This window comes from Sorex araneus, chromosome X, assembly GCF_027595985.1.
Source record: "Sorex araneus isolate mSorAra2 chromosome X, mSorAra2.pri, whole genome shotgun sequence".
Classification (NCBI taxonomy): Eukaryota; Metazoa; Chordata; class Mammalia; order Eulipotyphla; family Soricidae; genus Sorex; species Sorex araneus.
Genome location: NC_073313.1, coordinates 263,983,305 through 264,000,367, shown reverse-complemented (window position 1 = coordinate 264,000,367; position 17,063 = coordinate 263,983,305). Strand labels below are relative to the sequence as shown.

General features: G+C 44.2%; 1 protein-coding gene across 1 annotated transcript in view; it reads right to left on the bottom strand.

The window, feature by feature from the left end:
* The window catches only part of CAB39 (calcium binding protein 39), an 89,576-nt gene that overhangs the window by 41,699 nt on the left and 30,814 nt on the right, over nucleotides 1-17,063 (bottom strand). Inside the window, exon 2 of the mRNA XM_055120403.1 lies at nucleotides 12,530-12,685. Coding sequence (XP_054976378.1) covers nucleotides 12,530-12,643 — 114 coding nt within the window. The 5' untranslated portion in view covers nucleotides 12,644-12,685. The remainder of the gene's footprint in view (nucleotides 1-12,529; nucleotides 12,686-17,063) is intronic.

Here is a 17,063-nt window from a genome sequence, read left to right as displayed (position 1 = left end):
ATAGACCCATCAGGACATCAGAGGGCAGTCATCTTGGTCTTGTAGTTGGTGAAGAACAGGTCAGTGTTGTGAATACTTTTCCCGGCTTCTGCCACATCGGCCAACATTGTGCTCTTCTCTCCTTGAGGTCTTCCTTTATCGCTTCTCTGCACAGCTTTGTGAGCCTGGACGTTAATTTGTGATTGCCTGACGCTCTTGCCAAACCATGTTGGTGAATGAGCTCAAATGAGTTTTCTTTGGAAAACTCTCGAGACATACGTATACACTCACAGATCACAAGAACAGTATCACCCCCAGGATTCCCCAGTCCCCGTGGCAGTCCCCCATGCCTCCACCTTTCCTCTAACTCTGCACATCCTTAGATACTCTAGAGCAACACTGCTCAGTTATTAGGGGTTAGTTTCTCTTTCTAGAGTTTTATACAGAATCATACAGTACACGCTACGACAATCCAGCTCCTATCACTATAACTGCTTTGAGATTCATTCATATACCCACGGACAGAAAATAGTTCAATGAGTAATAGTACATTTTATTAACGACTGGATTTCTACTTTATGGACAGAAAACCAGGTTAGCCATGCACCTGGGCTATTTCCTTCTTATTCTGGATGATCAAAATCAAAACTGCCAATTGTGAACAAGTCTTTGTACAGAGATACATTTTATATTCTTTGGAGCAGGAGTGGAGGCTTGGAATGGTCAGGTAAGTTAGCTTTACAAAAAGCCGCTCTCCTCTACAGTGGTTTGCATCCACTATTTCTACCCACAGTTCCAATGGCTTTGTGCCACTCCCAACACCTGGCTGAACATTTTTCATGCTGGTCATTCTAAAAGGCACAGTAAGGCATCTCACCGCAAAGATTTTTTTCCTGCCATTGAGTTTATTTTTGTATATGGAATGAGGTGTAGGTACAACATTTTTTTTCTTTTATCCAGGTGGTTATCAAATTGTTTCAATAGCAATTGTTGAAACAATTATCTTCTCTCCACTGGATTACATTAAAACCTCCATTAAAAAATTTCCATAATGTTGGGGCCTGGGAATGTAGGTTGTGGTAGGACGGATGTCTCACTGAGGTGAGGTTCTGGGTTCAATCTAAGGCACCACACACACACATACACAAAAAACAAAACTGCAACATTCATACATGCCTAGTTGTTTTCTTTTTCGGGGGATGGGAGGTGGTGGATGGCTCTAGTCTGCCGTCTGCCGTCTTATAAATGTCTATATATATATATATATATATATATATATATGAACCATACTGAATTGATTACTGTACTGTAGCTTTGTAATTCTTTCAATCAGGCAGTTTAAGCCTAATTTTAATTCATTTAAAATTATTTTGATGACTGTCTTTTGAATTTCCATATAAAAATGCCCTTCTTCCCTTCCCTTTGATGTTACTGAACTGTCTGGGGTTGCACACTTATTTCTGTGCTGTTCATGTGTACCTATGGACTGGAGCAGTAACACAGCAAGGAGGGCGTTTGCCTTGCATGTGGCCGACCCTGTTTCGATTCTTCTGTCCTCTCGGAGAGCCCAGCAAGTTACCCATGGCATATTTGATATGCCAAAAACAGTAAAAAGTCTCACAATGGAGACATTGCTGGTGCCTGCTCGAGCAAATTGATAAACAACGGGATGATCGTGCTACAGTGCTACATGTGTGTCATTGTAATGCTGAGAATATGTGCTACCAGAATCATGGCGAACTGTGGGGTGTGTTCATGTCAGAGATCAAACTTGTGGATTCATGCCTCAAGGCAGGTTTCTACCACAGAGCCAAATTCCTGAGCCCTCTATGTAAATTTCTGAACCAGTGTGTTTATTTCTGTTAAAAGACTATTGGGACTACAAAGTATACGTATTCTTTGCAATCCCAACATCTTAATACATATGTGTATGTGTGCATAAAAACTCGGGGGGGAGGGGAACTGACATTTTAATCATATGAAGTCTTCCAACCTATGAAAATACAATGACCTCCGATTAAGGCAATTAATCTCTTTCACTTAACAATATTTTATAGTTTTATATATTATCTACAAATACTGTTTTTCTTTGTTCCTTTCCATGCCCTTTACTTCTTCTTTTTTTCTTTTTGGGTCACACCTGGCGATGCACAGGGGTCACTCCTGGCTCTGAACTCAGGAATTCCCCCTGGCGGTGCTCAGGGGACCATATGGGATGCTGGGAATCAAACCCGGGTCAGCCGCATGCAAGGCAAACGCCCTACCCGCTGTGCTATCACTCCAGCCCCTTCTTATTTTCACTTGAACTCCTTTACAGGCTAGATCCTCCAGGTACAAATTTGAACAGCAGTGCTAAAAGTTCAATGTCCCTATCTTACTCTTGACCGTGGAGACACTGGATAGCCACCACTGTATATGTTGCTGTTTGCAGCTTATCTGCAGGTGCCTTTTATTAGCTGGGGGAATCTACCTGGTCATGATGCTTTGTCCCACTGTTAGGTTTAATTTACTAAAATTTGGTTTAGAACTTTTGTGTCTTATTTGTGAAGTATGTAAATTTGTCTTGGTTTAAGTGAGGAGCATATCCTGGAACCATAAAATGAGTTAAAAATTAGTCCTAAAAATTTTTGGAATTTTTTTTTTTTTTTTTGCTTTTTGGGTCACACCCAGTGATGCTCAGGGGTTACTCCTGGCTTTGCACTCAGGAATTACTCCTGGCGTGCTTGGGGGACCATATGGGATGCCGGGGATTGAACCCGGGTCGGCTGCGTGCAAGGCAAACGCCCTACCCGCTGTGCTATCACTCCGGCCCCGAATTTTTGGAATTTTTATTCCTTAAATATTTGGTAAGATTTTCAGTGACGTAAGTGTTGAGATTTTCCTTTGTGGAAAGATCAATAACTGAACTTTAAATTTACTTAATAAAGGGTATTAAGGTTATCTACATGTCCTTGAATGAGGTTGGGCAATTTGTTTATTCCTAGAACTTTGTCCATTTGCGTTGGTGGTATAGTGGTGAGCATAGTTTCCAACTTTGCCCATTTCATCAAATTTATTAGCACAAAGTTTTCTATATATTCTCCTATCATCCTTTTAATATTAATAGATCTATAGTGATGTCAACTTTCATTCCAGTTTCTAGTTAGCTGTAATTTACTCTCTTTTTTCCATTCAATCTTTCTTATGGGGGGGGCTTTGAGTCACAAAGGGTGGGGTTCCGTGCAAGTAGTGCTCAGGGGAACAGGCGGTAAAAGAGATCAAAGATGGTTCTCCTGCATATAAAATGTGCATGCCATCCTCTGAGCTATCTCTCCTACTTTCACCTCTCAGTGGGAATTTATTAATTTTATCCATCTTCTCAAAGGACCCGTTTCTTAGCTTCATTGCCTTTTTTCTTTACAGGATTTTTGCTAAGATCTTTACTTCCTTTCATCTATTTACTTCGGAGTTTAAGTTGCTCTTCTTTTTCTAAATGTAAGGCAGGGGGCTGGAGTGATAGCACAGCGGGTTGGGCGTTTGCCTTGCACGAGGCCAACCCGGGTTCAAATCCTAGCATCCCATTTGGTCCCCTGAGCACCGCCAGGGGTGATTCCTGAGTGCATGAGCCAGGAGTGACCCCTGTGCATTGCTGGGTGTGACCCAAAACGCAAAAATAAACAAACAAACAAACAAATAAATAAATATAAGGCAGAAGTTGAGACTTCTTTTTTCCCTAATATAATCATTTAGTGAGTCATTTTCTCCGATTAATTTAGACAATTCTGCTCTGCTGTACTTTTATCTTTTTTTGGGGGGTAAGTGGGTCACACCTGGCATTGCTCAGGGCTTACTCCTCGTTCGACACTCAGGGGTCATTCCTGGCAGGCACAGGGAATCATATGGGGTGCTGGGAATCGAACTTAGGTTGGCCACGTGCAAGGCAAACACCCTACCCAATGTACTATCTCTCCAGGCCTTGCGCTTTCATCTTTAGTCCACTTAATCAACTGTCTAATTTTTAGTTTGATACCAGAGTTATTTAGAAAGATGATGTTTAGTTCCAAGTATTCTGGAATTTTCCCAAGGGTTTTTGCTATTGGTGTTTAATTTCACTATAGTCATAGGTCATGATATAAGTTTGTCCTTTTTATCCTGTACTACTAGAAAATCTTGGCTGATTAAGAGATGAAATCATGCCTTTGGAAACTCAATGAATAGAAATTAGGTGAGCATGTTAAGCGAAGAAAGGAGGAGAAAGACAATTATTGAAAAAAAAAAAGAAAGACAATTATTGGAGCGTTTCACCCACATGTTGACTGAATTACTAATGCAAATGAACTGGCAAAACCCCACAAAACTAGTTTCTAGACTTAGTGAAAAGTATGCTCATTCCCAGAGGGAAAGGGTTTGGCACATGGAAGAGTGAGCACAGGGTCTTCTTCGTGGTGTGAGGCCCTGGAACGTTGGTGGTAGGTGGTGACAATTACATGTGCACAGAGGTATACACGCCCCCTCCTTGAAATTCCCAGAGACTGTAAACCAAGAATAAGCTAATAAAAAAAAATCCTAACTGACATTCTTTCTTTAAGATTTCATTGTTTATTATTATTATTTTGCTTTTTGGGTCATACCTGGCAGTGCTCAGGGGTTACTCCTGGCTCTGCACTCAGGAATTAGTCCTGACATTGCTCAGGGGACCATATGGGATGCTGGAGATCGAACCCAGGTCTGCCATGTGCAAGGCAAATGCCCTAATGACTGTACTATTGCTCCGGCCCGCTGGCTGACATTCCAATGAAAACAAGATCCTGGCTGGCATTTTGTCTCCTTGTCCTGTTAACTACTGAGAATGGGTTACCAAAATCTCCAGCTAAAATTATCTCCTTACAATTTTATCAGGTTTTGCTTTATTTTAAAATTCTACTATTAAGTGCATAGACATTTATAACTATAAGTCTTGAGTAGTTGACCCCTATTATCACTGAATAATTTTGTTACTGATATTTCTTGCTCTAAAATGAATGTCTGATCAACCCACTCCAGCTTTCTTTTAACTCCAATTGCATCATTATTGTCAAAGTGCATTTCTTGGGTTTGTTTTTAATTTTTTTGTGGGTGGCACACCTGGTGGTACTCAGGAATCACTCCTGGTGGGGTAAGAGGAAATATAGGGTGCTCAAGATTAAATCCAGGATGGCCTCATGCCAGGCAAGTACTGCTGTACGATTGTTAGGCCCTCTCAAAATGTATTTTTAAAATAGGCATACGTTCTCATCCAATAGAATAATTTCTACCTTATAACTGGGATATTCAGACCACACATACTTAATATCATTACTTTTTAAAATGGGTTTCAAGGACACTCAGGGGTGCTCAAGGATCACTCCTTGAGGTGATCAAGGAAATATGTGTGCTGGGGATTCAAACTGGGGTTAGCTACATGCAAGGCAAGTAAGTGCCCTACCTCCTGTACTCACTCTTGGGTCCTATTTAATATTATAATTGATATATTTGAATCTATTGCCTTACTATGTATTTGCCCCATCTGTTCTGCTGTTTGTTGGGGAACAATACCTGGCAGTGCTACGGGCCCACACCTGGCTCTGTGCTTAGGGGAGCATCTGTCAACCCAGTAAAAGGCTCATGCAGGCAGACACCTAAACCTCTGTTCCCACCTGTTCTTGACTCTCCTCTTTTTCTGCTTTCTTTGGTTTAATAAGGTATACTTAATGATTCTATTTTATTTCTGTTGTTTGCACCTAGGCTTCTATTACAATTCTCGTGCCTAGTCATACTTTTATTCAGACTATATTTTACCAGCTAAGTTTGCATGTCCTCCTTCCCACCCCTGCCCTAGCCTCCTCTTCCAGCTAACTGACCCTTCGTTCTGTGGGGTCAGATTTAGTCCTCCATAGAATTTGTGACCCCACAGGTTTTGTCACTCACAATATCTGTTAAGAATCAGTGACAATAAAAGCCAGACAGTCTAGGACAGAGCCCTGGAGCCCTCCCTGTGCCCTCCCTGCAAGTGCAGTGATTCACCAGCTGAATCATCCCATCACTCACTCACCCAGTAGGTAGTGTCCTCTGAACATCTCAGCACCAGGGAAGACACTGAGCAGCAAACCCCATGGAGGTTACTAAGAGCAACAGTGCGGAGTTACTGAGCTCTGTTTGTGGAAGACCTGGCATTCTATTGGGGGGTAGTAATGGTAAACATCAACATGTATATTAAAGATGGTAAGTGCTAGAGAGGAACAGGGCAAGCCAGGAAGGTCACAGGAAAAGGGTTTTATTTTACAGGGAGGGGGGGAGGTGAGAAAAAAAAAAAAAAGAACTCTTGTGAAGGTGATAGGGGACTGAGCCAAGTTGTTCCAGAGGAATAGGAGTACAGGCCGATGTCTCACTGGAGTGTCCAAGAAAAGGAAGGAATGTGGAAGATTCTGGGAGAAGGCACCACTGAGGTTATGGGGCTCACAGCCAGGCAGAGTCTGCATTTATTTTCCTGCTCAAAGGCACATGTCTCAAGCTTTGCAGCCCATGCATGGTCTCTGTGTATGAGTAAAATGGATTCTTAGTTAAAAGGCTGTAACCAGGCCTCGGCTGGAGCTGGTCTGCACAGCTCTGTTCAGGCTAAACACTTGACTCTGTGCTTTGCAAGAATTGCTATGGCTGTTCGAAGGCCGATGTGGTCATCTGGGGTAGAGATGATGGTAGCTCAGACCAGGGTGATAAGTGGGAGAGTGGAGGGAAGTGGCTAGACTCTGGCCTGTTCATTTCCGGCTCTCAGATCAAGTGGCCTGGGGCACTGCTGTGCTTGCTGGGTCTAAGATACATGAACCACTCAGAATGACTTCTGACCGTCACATCTGCAAGGAGGAAGCTCCATGAACCATGACGTGTGAAGTGTGCTGTGCTTCAGAACAAAATGGATGTATGCTCCTTAAATCCTACCCAGCTCTGAAGCTTATTCTTCTGGAACTCTGGGATCGTTTCTCGTCATGCTATGGAAAGACCCTGCTGTGATCTGAATGAAGTAGGCCTCACAAATGAGAGCTGCAGGCCCACCACTCCCCTCCATGGCTCCACATTGCTGAGTGGTGCCCCAGCCTCCACAGGAGCCCCGGAGCCTCAGCAGCGTACTAACCTGCGAAAGACCTCAATTCAGGATATCTCAACAGGGGCAACAGCAGAAGAGAAGGAAAGGAGTAACTGAGGGTCAGTGAACTGTACACCTCAAACTAGCAGGAGGTCCCAGGTTCAATTCCTGGCACCACACAGGCCCAGACACTGACAGTTGCAGCTCCGAGCATCACTAGGTGTGGCCTGATGATAATATGGACCAAGTATTCATTTCTACCTTTCAGTATATTTTACAGTTCATTAAGTTCTATGTACCTTCTATTGCAACCATATGTATCTTAAATTTCTGTGTTGCTATTATAAATTAAACACTTAAGGATTTTTCTAAGTAACTGTGATTAGCATTTAGGGATTATAAACTTCCTATTTATTTTGCTGCTTTTGTAAACTTTATTTTTTAAATTTTTTTTAATTGAATCACCTTGGATACAGTTACAAAGTTGTTCATGATTCAGTTTCAATCATCTAAGTTCCAACACCCGTATTTTCACCAGTGTACATTTCCTGCTACCAAGGTCCCTACCATACCACCACTAGCCTTAGCCTGCCTTGATGGCAGACATTTCCCTCCCTTCCTCCCCAGTCACTATGCTAGAGTGAACTTTAACTTTTATCTTGACTCTCTGGCGTTTGGTAAAGATGTAAGTTGTCTCAACACTAATTTTCCTCTTGCAATAGCTGCAGAAAAAAAATGGTGGTGCTCAGGGGCTAATCTCAGTTTAGTGCTAGGTTCAATCTCAGTAGTGCTTGAGGGACATTAGGCGATGCTGGGGACCAAACACCCACGCCTCCCACATGCAAAGCATGTGTTCCAATCCTTTGAAAAGTTGTCTTCTATATTTCTAAACCATTTTATACATTGGCTACGATTTCTTGAACCACACTAAGAAAGCAGAGCAAGCACTCAGCCTTTCCTAGGACCACCTTCAACTTTTCAGCCTAAGTCTGGTGTCTAGGCTGTTTTTGTGGTCTTAACTTATGTTTGGTTCTCATCCTGTCATTCTTCTCAGTTTCAGTTCCTTTTCTGCTATTTCCCTTTGTATCCCAACAAGAAAGTGACTCAGAAATCTCAGGGTTTCTTCCCTATTTTTACTAAGCTTCAGGGGGGAAAATTCTGTGTGGATTGCTTGTTAGCTACCCTTTCTGCCCTTGGACAGGAAAAAAATAAGCGCATATGTTATAAATGAAAAGCATTTTTCTTAGTTTGGCTTACCCAACAGAAGGAGGTCTAGTCTTGCTTAGGTTCGAAGCAGGAGCTCCCAACCTCACTGTCACTGACATTTTGGATCCTATTAGAAGTTCTCCCAACTTTAGCATTATCTCTGGTCTACTAACCAGAAGCTGCCCCTGCCTCTGAGTTACAGCAACATCTCTAGACATCACCAAAAATGCCCTTGGAGAGCCCCATCATCCCTGAACATCTGAGTCAAGTAAGTAGATGCCATGGACTCCATGAGAGCCCAAGCTTGAGTCAGCTGAGAAGCACTCATCTTTATGCCATTCTTTCGATGAAATCTCTCCACAATACTCATCTAATACTTTCTCTTTTTTACTTGTCTAAAGGTGACTGACAGCAATGGCTAGTAAGTCACGCTGCTAATTCACCCTGAAAGGTTAGTTTAGCACATCAGAAATTCACCTCATACCTGCACCTAGAGCCCCCCACATACTTCCGTTACCCAGCACAGTAGACTCCAGTGTGTGAGCCTCCTGAGGTGTCTCAGGGTCCCCGCAGGATTAGGAGAAGGGCACAGTGACTTAAAGTTCCCACTTAACAAGTGTATGGCCACAGGTCCAACCCCCTGGGGTCCCACTGTGGTAAGTGACTGGCAGGTCCACTGCTAGGCCTAAGAGCTCTTCTCTCTGTGACACTTGGTACCACCACACCAGGTGGGTGTCAGCACCACAAAGAGGAGAGTGACCTCAGGTAAATGTGCCCCTGGTGAGCACATGGGCAAGCTTTGCAACTGGCTGATGACCCCCGGGAGCATCACAGGCAGAAGTGGGTGAGCACAGCAGCCAAGCAATTGGGCAAACCCTGATCTTCACAAAAACATCAACAAAAAGAAAGGGAAGGGAAAGAAGACTCTTCCAAAGGGCCACTGATGTCAAAATTGTTCATCAATGCTAATGAATTATTTGCTTTCTTCCAATGTGATGCCCTGTACTCATGGTGCTGATGCCTCAGACTAAATTAAGGCAGTGACATCAAAATTTCTCAATCATTACAGCAGTGTTTATCACCACACTCTCAGTTTTTTTAAAAAAAGGGGGTTTCATTTCATGTCTTGAGGAAGCAGAAAAATACTTAAACCGTGATCTTGGACAGGGTATTAGACACAAATTAGACTGGACACTGTAAGTGAAGAACTGTACCATTCAAATGGTCTCACTCATGTCCCCAAACATAAGCTACCACCAATGTCAAGAGAAGTTCACGGATTAACCTGTTCTGTTCTCTGCTGTTCAACCTCAGTTCAACCTCTACTGTGTCCTACTACTGTGTCTAAACTCTATTCAAGAACTGTGCAGAAACTGCATTTCTAAGTACAAGCAGATCAGAGAAACGTAAAGATGAGAAACAGCCAGTGGCAAGCACTGCATGTTGCAGCAGCTACTCTTGGTAAGCATGGGACTTGTCTCTGAGTACGGGAGCAGCTGGTGTCTCTTCAGCTAGCGGAAAGCAAAGACCTTGCCTCTGTCTGTGCTTTTGGTACAACTCCTGGTACCTAGAATGTACCCTTTCTTCAAAGCACAAAAATAAATACTTGAGAAACTTGCCAAAAATAAATCGTGACCTTTGAGTGCACACACCTTTTTTACCGTTGATGTGATAAACGGAAAGTATGCGGAAAATCACCTTCGGATCCTGACTGAAGGACGACTTAAGGGAAAGAATGTGTCTGATTGCTGGAGTTAAAAGCCACTTTTCAGTGGAAAGCTTGGTGGCCCAAAGCATGGAGGGCAAGTGTGAGGCTGGGGAACAGAGTCCTGGGGAGCCCAACAGCTGCATTGCTGGGAGGCCTGGCAAGGGGCGAGGAAAGATAAGCTAATAAACTATTCAGACGTGGCTATCGGGCAGACACCGTCTCAAAAGTCTAATTCACTTCCTTAAAGAGAATCTGTTTCCTTAAGGAAAGCAACCAACAATTACTGGTTGCCAAACACAAAATTTAAATTTGGATATTCATAAAAGTCTGACCACTTTCCAAAAGTTATTTTTATGAGCTCACTGGTAAAATATTTTAAATGTGAATGTGTAATGTGTGGCAACCTTCGCACTGAATGTTTAAGCCACTGATCCAAAACTAAAGATCAATGTGAGCTACAAATTCCTGCATGGGTAAAGGGGCCTTTCAGAATGCAGTGTATGAGAAGTTGACCCATGTAGCATCAGACTCTACTGCAACTGAAATAATATAATTGTTGGATTTGGTGTGGTGTAGAACAACAACAACAACAACCATAAAAGTTATCTGAAAGACTATTCAATTTTTATTCCTTTCTGTTCCAAGCAGACGTTTGCAAATGACCAAGAGTCTTTTGAACAACTTCAGTCTAGGGCCATAAAAGATAGTACAGTGGGTAGGGTGCTTGCCTTACATGCAGCTGATCTAGGTTCAATCCCCAGCACCTAATAAGGTCCCTGGAGCACTGTGAGGAGTGATCCCTGAACGCAGAGCCAGGAGTAAGCCCTGAGCACTTCTGGGTGTGGCCCCCAAACAAAAATAAATACTTCAGAGAAACTAACATGACAGCACAGTGACTGCAAACATAGATATGATTCAGCTATGGTCTACTAATCCAGACATCTTACACCAAAGCTTGAATTATAGTAACATTATCGGCACTGATTACTGTATGTACACAAGAAACTGTCTAGCATTCCTATGGGAAAAAAAAAACCTAAAGTAAAACTACATTGATGCAAATTTTATGCATTGTAGACTGTGTCCAATAAACTCAATCACTGGTGATTAAAAATATTAATCCCATGAGTGTGCCAATCTTTTCCTGTGGAAATGTTAAACCAGAATCTTAGACTTAAAAAAAAAAGCAGTTAAGAAGCATAAGCTCCAACCTATGAAATACCACCTCCAGCAACGAAAGGGTGGAAAATTTCATCTAAACAAATGCTCACTCAATAAATAGCAGGCACTCAGCCCATGGGAATCAGTGAGGGGTGTGCTGGTCCAGAAATGACAGATGGGTCAAAGAGCTCAGGGGTTCTCACAGCCGTCGGAAACTTCCGAAGGCAGTGGGTGGCCCATGGAGGAGATCTGCTTTACAGGCTAAAAGTGAGGCAGGAGTGGGACAATCTGGGAAGCCATGTGACAGACAAAATAAAACAAAACAAAAAAACCATGTAGTTTGGTTCTGAAAGATGAATGGAGGCTGAGGTAGAAATGGAGAGGGGGATGGGTCAGAGATGTAGGACAGTGGGTGAGGAGGCACTTGCTCTGCTTCGATCCCTGCCACTGCTTATGGGTCCCCTGAACACTGAATCAGGGGTAAGCCCTGAGCACTGCCAGGTGTGGGCCAAAAGCCAAAAACAAAAGAAATGGAGAGGTGGGGCTGGAGCGATACCACAGCAGGCAGGGTATTTGCCTTGCACGCGGCTGACCTGGGTTCGAATCCCAGCATCCCATATGGTTCCCTGAGCACCGCCAGTAGTAACTCCTGAGTGAAGAGCCAGGAATAAGCCCGGTGCATTGCCGGGTGTGACCCAAAAAAGAAAAAAAAAAAAAGGAAAAAAATGGAGAGGTGACAATGGAGAAGACAAAAGCATTCAAAACTACTGCAGATCACATGCTTTGATTACTCCTGATGAGCACAGACCAGGAGAGACAGTGAGAGTAAGGAGAGTCAGAGAGACAGGTCAGGATATTTCAGAAGAGCCATATTTCATATTTTGGGGAGGCTGCTACCAAGGGCCACAAGAGTTTCAGGATCTGCATCTGCAGGAGTGGCGATGGGAAACCAGCCATTCATTCACTAGCCCTAAGGAGGGCTGACACTTTTTGGGGAAAGATGCTGGTTTGGAGGAGGGGGGTAGAGGATGGCAGTGGTATAAGGCTGGGTAGGGGAATATAGGGGACCTTGAACCTAAACCTGGGGAGAGACACCCTTCACCCAAGTGCAAACAACTATTTTTGATAAACCACTTCCATAAATAGTGCAAACAACTATGGAAAGCAAAAACAAATGGTAAATGCACTTGAAACCCTTAAATTAAGCCTGAGGAAGAGCTACAGGCATGTCAGCAGCTGCCACATGGGGGCTGTCTTTAAAAAGCCCCGGAGGCTTGAACTGGGATCTATTACTTTAAAATCCATCCATCAATGGTCGTTGTATTATCAAAATTAAGCAAATCTGGCATTTTCTCATTATCAAAAATGAGAGAAGAGAAAGCACGGCCCAGCCCTACCTTTTCTGCCTTTTTGTCGGAGATGTCTTGCTTTTCCAGCACAGCCATGCTCTCCTTAAGGTTCTTCACAATGTCTGCGGGCGACTTGTGAGACTTCCCAAAGGGGAACGGCATGGCGGCGGCGGCTGACGCTGTTCTGTGCTTGGCCGGCTTCACCTGGGGACACAGCAGAAAAAAGCGCAGTGAGAAAAAGTAGGGATGAAAGAAAACACCCTGTCTGAATCCTGAGGAAAAACGAAACATACCACCAGTGTTTGAAGATGACATTTTACATGGCTTTCAAAGTGGGAAGGAGGAAAGCCACCAACAAGCATACCCATACAGGGCCCTGCAGAGCTCTCAGAACCATGGGGGCCTTCTGCACTTTGTCATTACCTGCTCCCCTAAGCACCTGATTTGGGGAACACGGAGTCACCTTCTCATGGGGCAGCAAGTACTACCGGTGCTTAAGCAGATGGACAGGCCCCAACAATCCCCCGCGGAATAAGTGCCCACAGCAGGGGAGGTTTCGGGAGGTCTGGAGACTGACTCATGGTAAGCTCAGGTTACCTAGACCCCAAGTTCATCACACTGGTCCTCCAATGACTAGGCCCCTCCAGTTTACAGCTGAGGAAACAGACAGGAAGCTGGACAGGAAGCTGCTTAGGATCCAGCACTAGCAGTAGGCCCTCTGAGGATGTCCTTCCCAAGGCCTCTTCCAGAGCTTGCCCTCCTAGACACCAGAGTCCCTAGGTGGCCGCAGAGTCCCGCCATAAGCACATGTGTCCCCATCCCAGGCAGTCACAGGTCCCAGAACAAGAGGGAATGCAGGCCATCTCCCATCGGATCCTCAGATGCCTTCCATGACAGTGTCAACACGAAACCTCTCTGCCTGGACAAAACTACTGCTTACGAAAGAGCACACTGGACAACACCCTGGGGATAATGAAATTCTGGAAGTTCTTAATTTTTTGTGGGTAGCAGAAAACATTTCAAATAGACAAACCACAATATTACATCATGCAAAAAAGAGGACATCAACTATTCCAAGAAATCATCAAGAGAAAACAATGTTAACAAGACAAACAATGGGAGTAACTTGGGGATTTGCCGGAAGTCACCATTTCTTGCACGAAATAGAAGTAGTAGTAGTACTCAAGAGATACTGAAGAGCCTATAGACACCAACAGATCCTATTTCTGAGAACCTGATGGGTCACTTAAGATCAGATCTGTGGTGTTCTGCTTCTTTAAAACAGAGGTCATGCCCAAAGGAGCATAATGTGGAGTTTAGGGAAGGAAGGGCATGTCCAGAGTGGATGGAGTCTCCAGGGCTACACCCACATGTGTTGGGTTGTGGGTGGGGGAGTGGAGGGGGTTCTGCTGTGTTGGGTACTGAACTCGTGGCCTTTCACATGCTAGGAATGTGCTCTACCTCCTGAACTATCTTTCTGGCCCCCCAAAGAGAGGCTGGGTTTTACAGCTGTGAGTTCCCAACTCTTACTTAAGCTGCCCATCCACCTCTGCCCCAGCAGAAAGATACCTTGCCCTTGATCTCCCCTTATATCAACAAAAATCATCTCACTCTACAGCATCGTAACACAACTTTTTTGGCTTTTTTTTTGGGGGTGGGGGGTGGTCACAGAGTAGTTCTCAGGTGTTACTCCTGGCTCTGCACTCAGGAATTTCTCCTGGCAGTGCTCAGGGGGCCTTATGGGATGCTGGGGATCGAACCAGGTTGGTTGTGTGCAAGGAAAATGCCCTACCAATTGACTATCCCTCCAGCCCCCATAACACATCTTTTGAACTTGCAAATTCTCTAAAGTTTGCAGTAAGGTGATCTAGAAATAATTATGAATAAACATTTAGGCAAAGAAAACATACAAATGAATGGAATGTCAAGCTGACAACTGAATCCCAAATAACTACATTACTCATCATGTTTTGATTTGTCTGTTCTAACCAATCTCTAAACCAAATATCATCTGGCTTGTAAACCCCACCCATCTTTTTCCTGTGGTGCAAGGGACTGAACCCAGTGTCTCACATACACAAGGCATGAGCTCTACATTTGAGTTGCAATCCCAGGTCTTATATGTCCTTCAGAAAGAAAAACATGTTAAAACTATTTTTTGAATGTTTGCTTTTTTGGGCCACACCCGGCAGCACTTGAGGGTCACTCCCAGCAGTGCTCCAGGCAGCATGCCGTGCCCAGGGTCAGGCCTAGGCCTCCTGCATGCAAGGCCTGCAAGCAGCCCACCGAGCTATCTCTCCTGCCCTGTAAATCTCACTTACTGAAGGGAAATGTCCTTGACCATAGGTTTTCAAGATACAAAGATGCATAAGTGATTGCTGAGTCTTTTTTGTGTGTGCTCTGTATGTGGAGGGACAGGGGGGAGAAGGGGGTTGCTGTACAATACCCAGCAGCACTCAGGGCTTACTCCTGGCTCTGTGCTCAGGGATCTCTCTTGATGGTGCTTAGGGGACTATATGTGGTGCTAAGGATTGAAGCCAGGGTTGGCCCTATGCGAGGCAAGTGCCTGAACCCCTGCCCTACATGACAGCTTTTCTATGACAGCTGCTACAGTTTCCCTCATTACCCGGGTAGATAGGACACAAAAATTCATTGCCCTTGTTCATTATTTTTTTCTCTTTATATTTGTGGGGTGGCATTGTAGGATAACATAGCCTCAGTAGTTTAGGTTTATTGGGTTACTCCCGTTACAGTGCTCCTATTCCTCTTTGTTTATTTGTAGCTTCTTTCTTGGTGTTCTGTTGACTTGTAAATAATGTTTTTCTCTTCTCCTTGAGTCCTTTGCATAGTTTATTCAGAGCAAGCCCTTTATGTATGGACACAGGAAGACTTAACAAATGTTATGCTTTTGTAACCTGGGAGTCATTTGACTCTACATGATATTTTCCTCCAGGGCATCTGTTCTCTTGACCTAAGCCTCAGCTGCCCTTACTTCCTAGCATCCCCAAAGCAGGGTCCCGACGACGTGGGACAAGAAGGACCCAGGGCAAGCGGTGAGTTGTGTGCTACCCTGGCATCGAGATGGGCCTGGCCAAAGTGCCTAATGCTTAACTATAAGCTAAGAGCTTGATCATGGACAAATGCTGTCATGATCCAAACAGTGATACTAGATTCGGACCCTGCTAGGGTGAGGAATGATTAATCTGGCCTGAGTGCTGTGGTCTGAGCCTGTGGCAAGATGTTGCCAGGAGAGCTGCCTTGCAAGCCTCAATGTATCCCTTGCTATGTCCATACAAAAATAACTAGTATTGAGATATTAATAAGTTCCTGGACTAAGGAAAAGAAAAAAAACCTTAAGAGTGAGGAAGGGCTTTGGAGTGCCCTGCCCTCAGGAAGGGCTTTCTTATGTTGATTTGGCTACCTGGCTGGTTGTAGCCTAGAGGGCAAGGTGGGAGAGACAAGTAGGAGGAGAGAGAGAAGCCAGAGAGAGGCAGCAGTTGAGCAGTAGATCCAGAGAGAGGCCGGAGCTGGAAGTTCGGGAGATGAGAAAGATTGAAGATTGAATAAACGGTAACTAATCAGCAACCAGCTTGGTCCTCGTTCTTCCTTCGCCTGTCCTTGACCACCAGCCGTCCCGATCCAGTCCACACACTGCGGTTCCAGAGCACCGAATGCGGGTGGTGAGACAGAGCCGCCCGGAGAGCCCGCGAGTGCACTCGCCCCTCGGCGCTCTTTAGTTTTTTACATGGCATAACACAGATTTCTTCTCCATCCACTTAGTGGATTCACGGTGAAGAGTAAATTCTCTGAAAATGTGATCTTTCTTACTCATATCTGCAAATAATAGCAGTGATGCTAAAAGTCAAAGTTGGGTGGAGGGTGGGAATGTTTCATGGTATTTTGCAGGAAGTGTTAGGGTGCTATGCAACAGAGATATTTTGAGCTCTAGTTCAATGGTGGAAGAAGTGACTTTCCAGGGCAAAGAGGTTTTTTTTTCCCCCCTTCTTTTTTTTTTTTTAAAGCCCTAGCACACAACACATATCTGTCATAGTCCAAGACATGTGTTGGGCTGCCTAAGAGAATGCATATCTAAAATTCTTCTGTGAGGCAAAGGAGAGGCACAGAATTCCTTTCAATTAGTACACCAGGTAGACAAGACACTGCAAGGCACAAAAATGAGTCGGACTGTGGTTTGAAAAGGAGTCAGGAACAAGTACCCCAAACCAGAGGGAACACTTGTCAGCAGGACCAAAGTTATTCAGCTCAATTTCTCCACAACTCTTCTCCCACTCCCCTCATATACTTCATAGATTTTATGAGCTAAGCTGCTCTTTAAAAAATTGTTGGGGCTGGAGTGATAGTATAGCGGGTAGGGTGTTTGCCTTGCATGCGGCCGACCCGGGTTCGATTCCTAGCATTCCATATGGTCCCCTGGGCACCGCCACGAGTAATTCCTGAGTATAGAGCCAGGAATAACCCCTGAGCATCGCAGGTTGTGACCAAAAAAATGCTGTAAAAGCATATAAATCTTAATTTAAAACATGAGTGCAATAATTAGCAAATCCCTTTCTTTCATTTACAA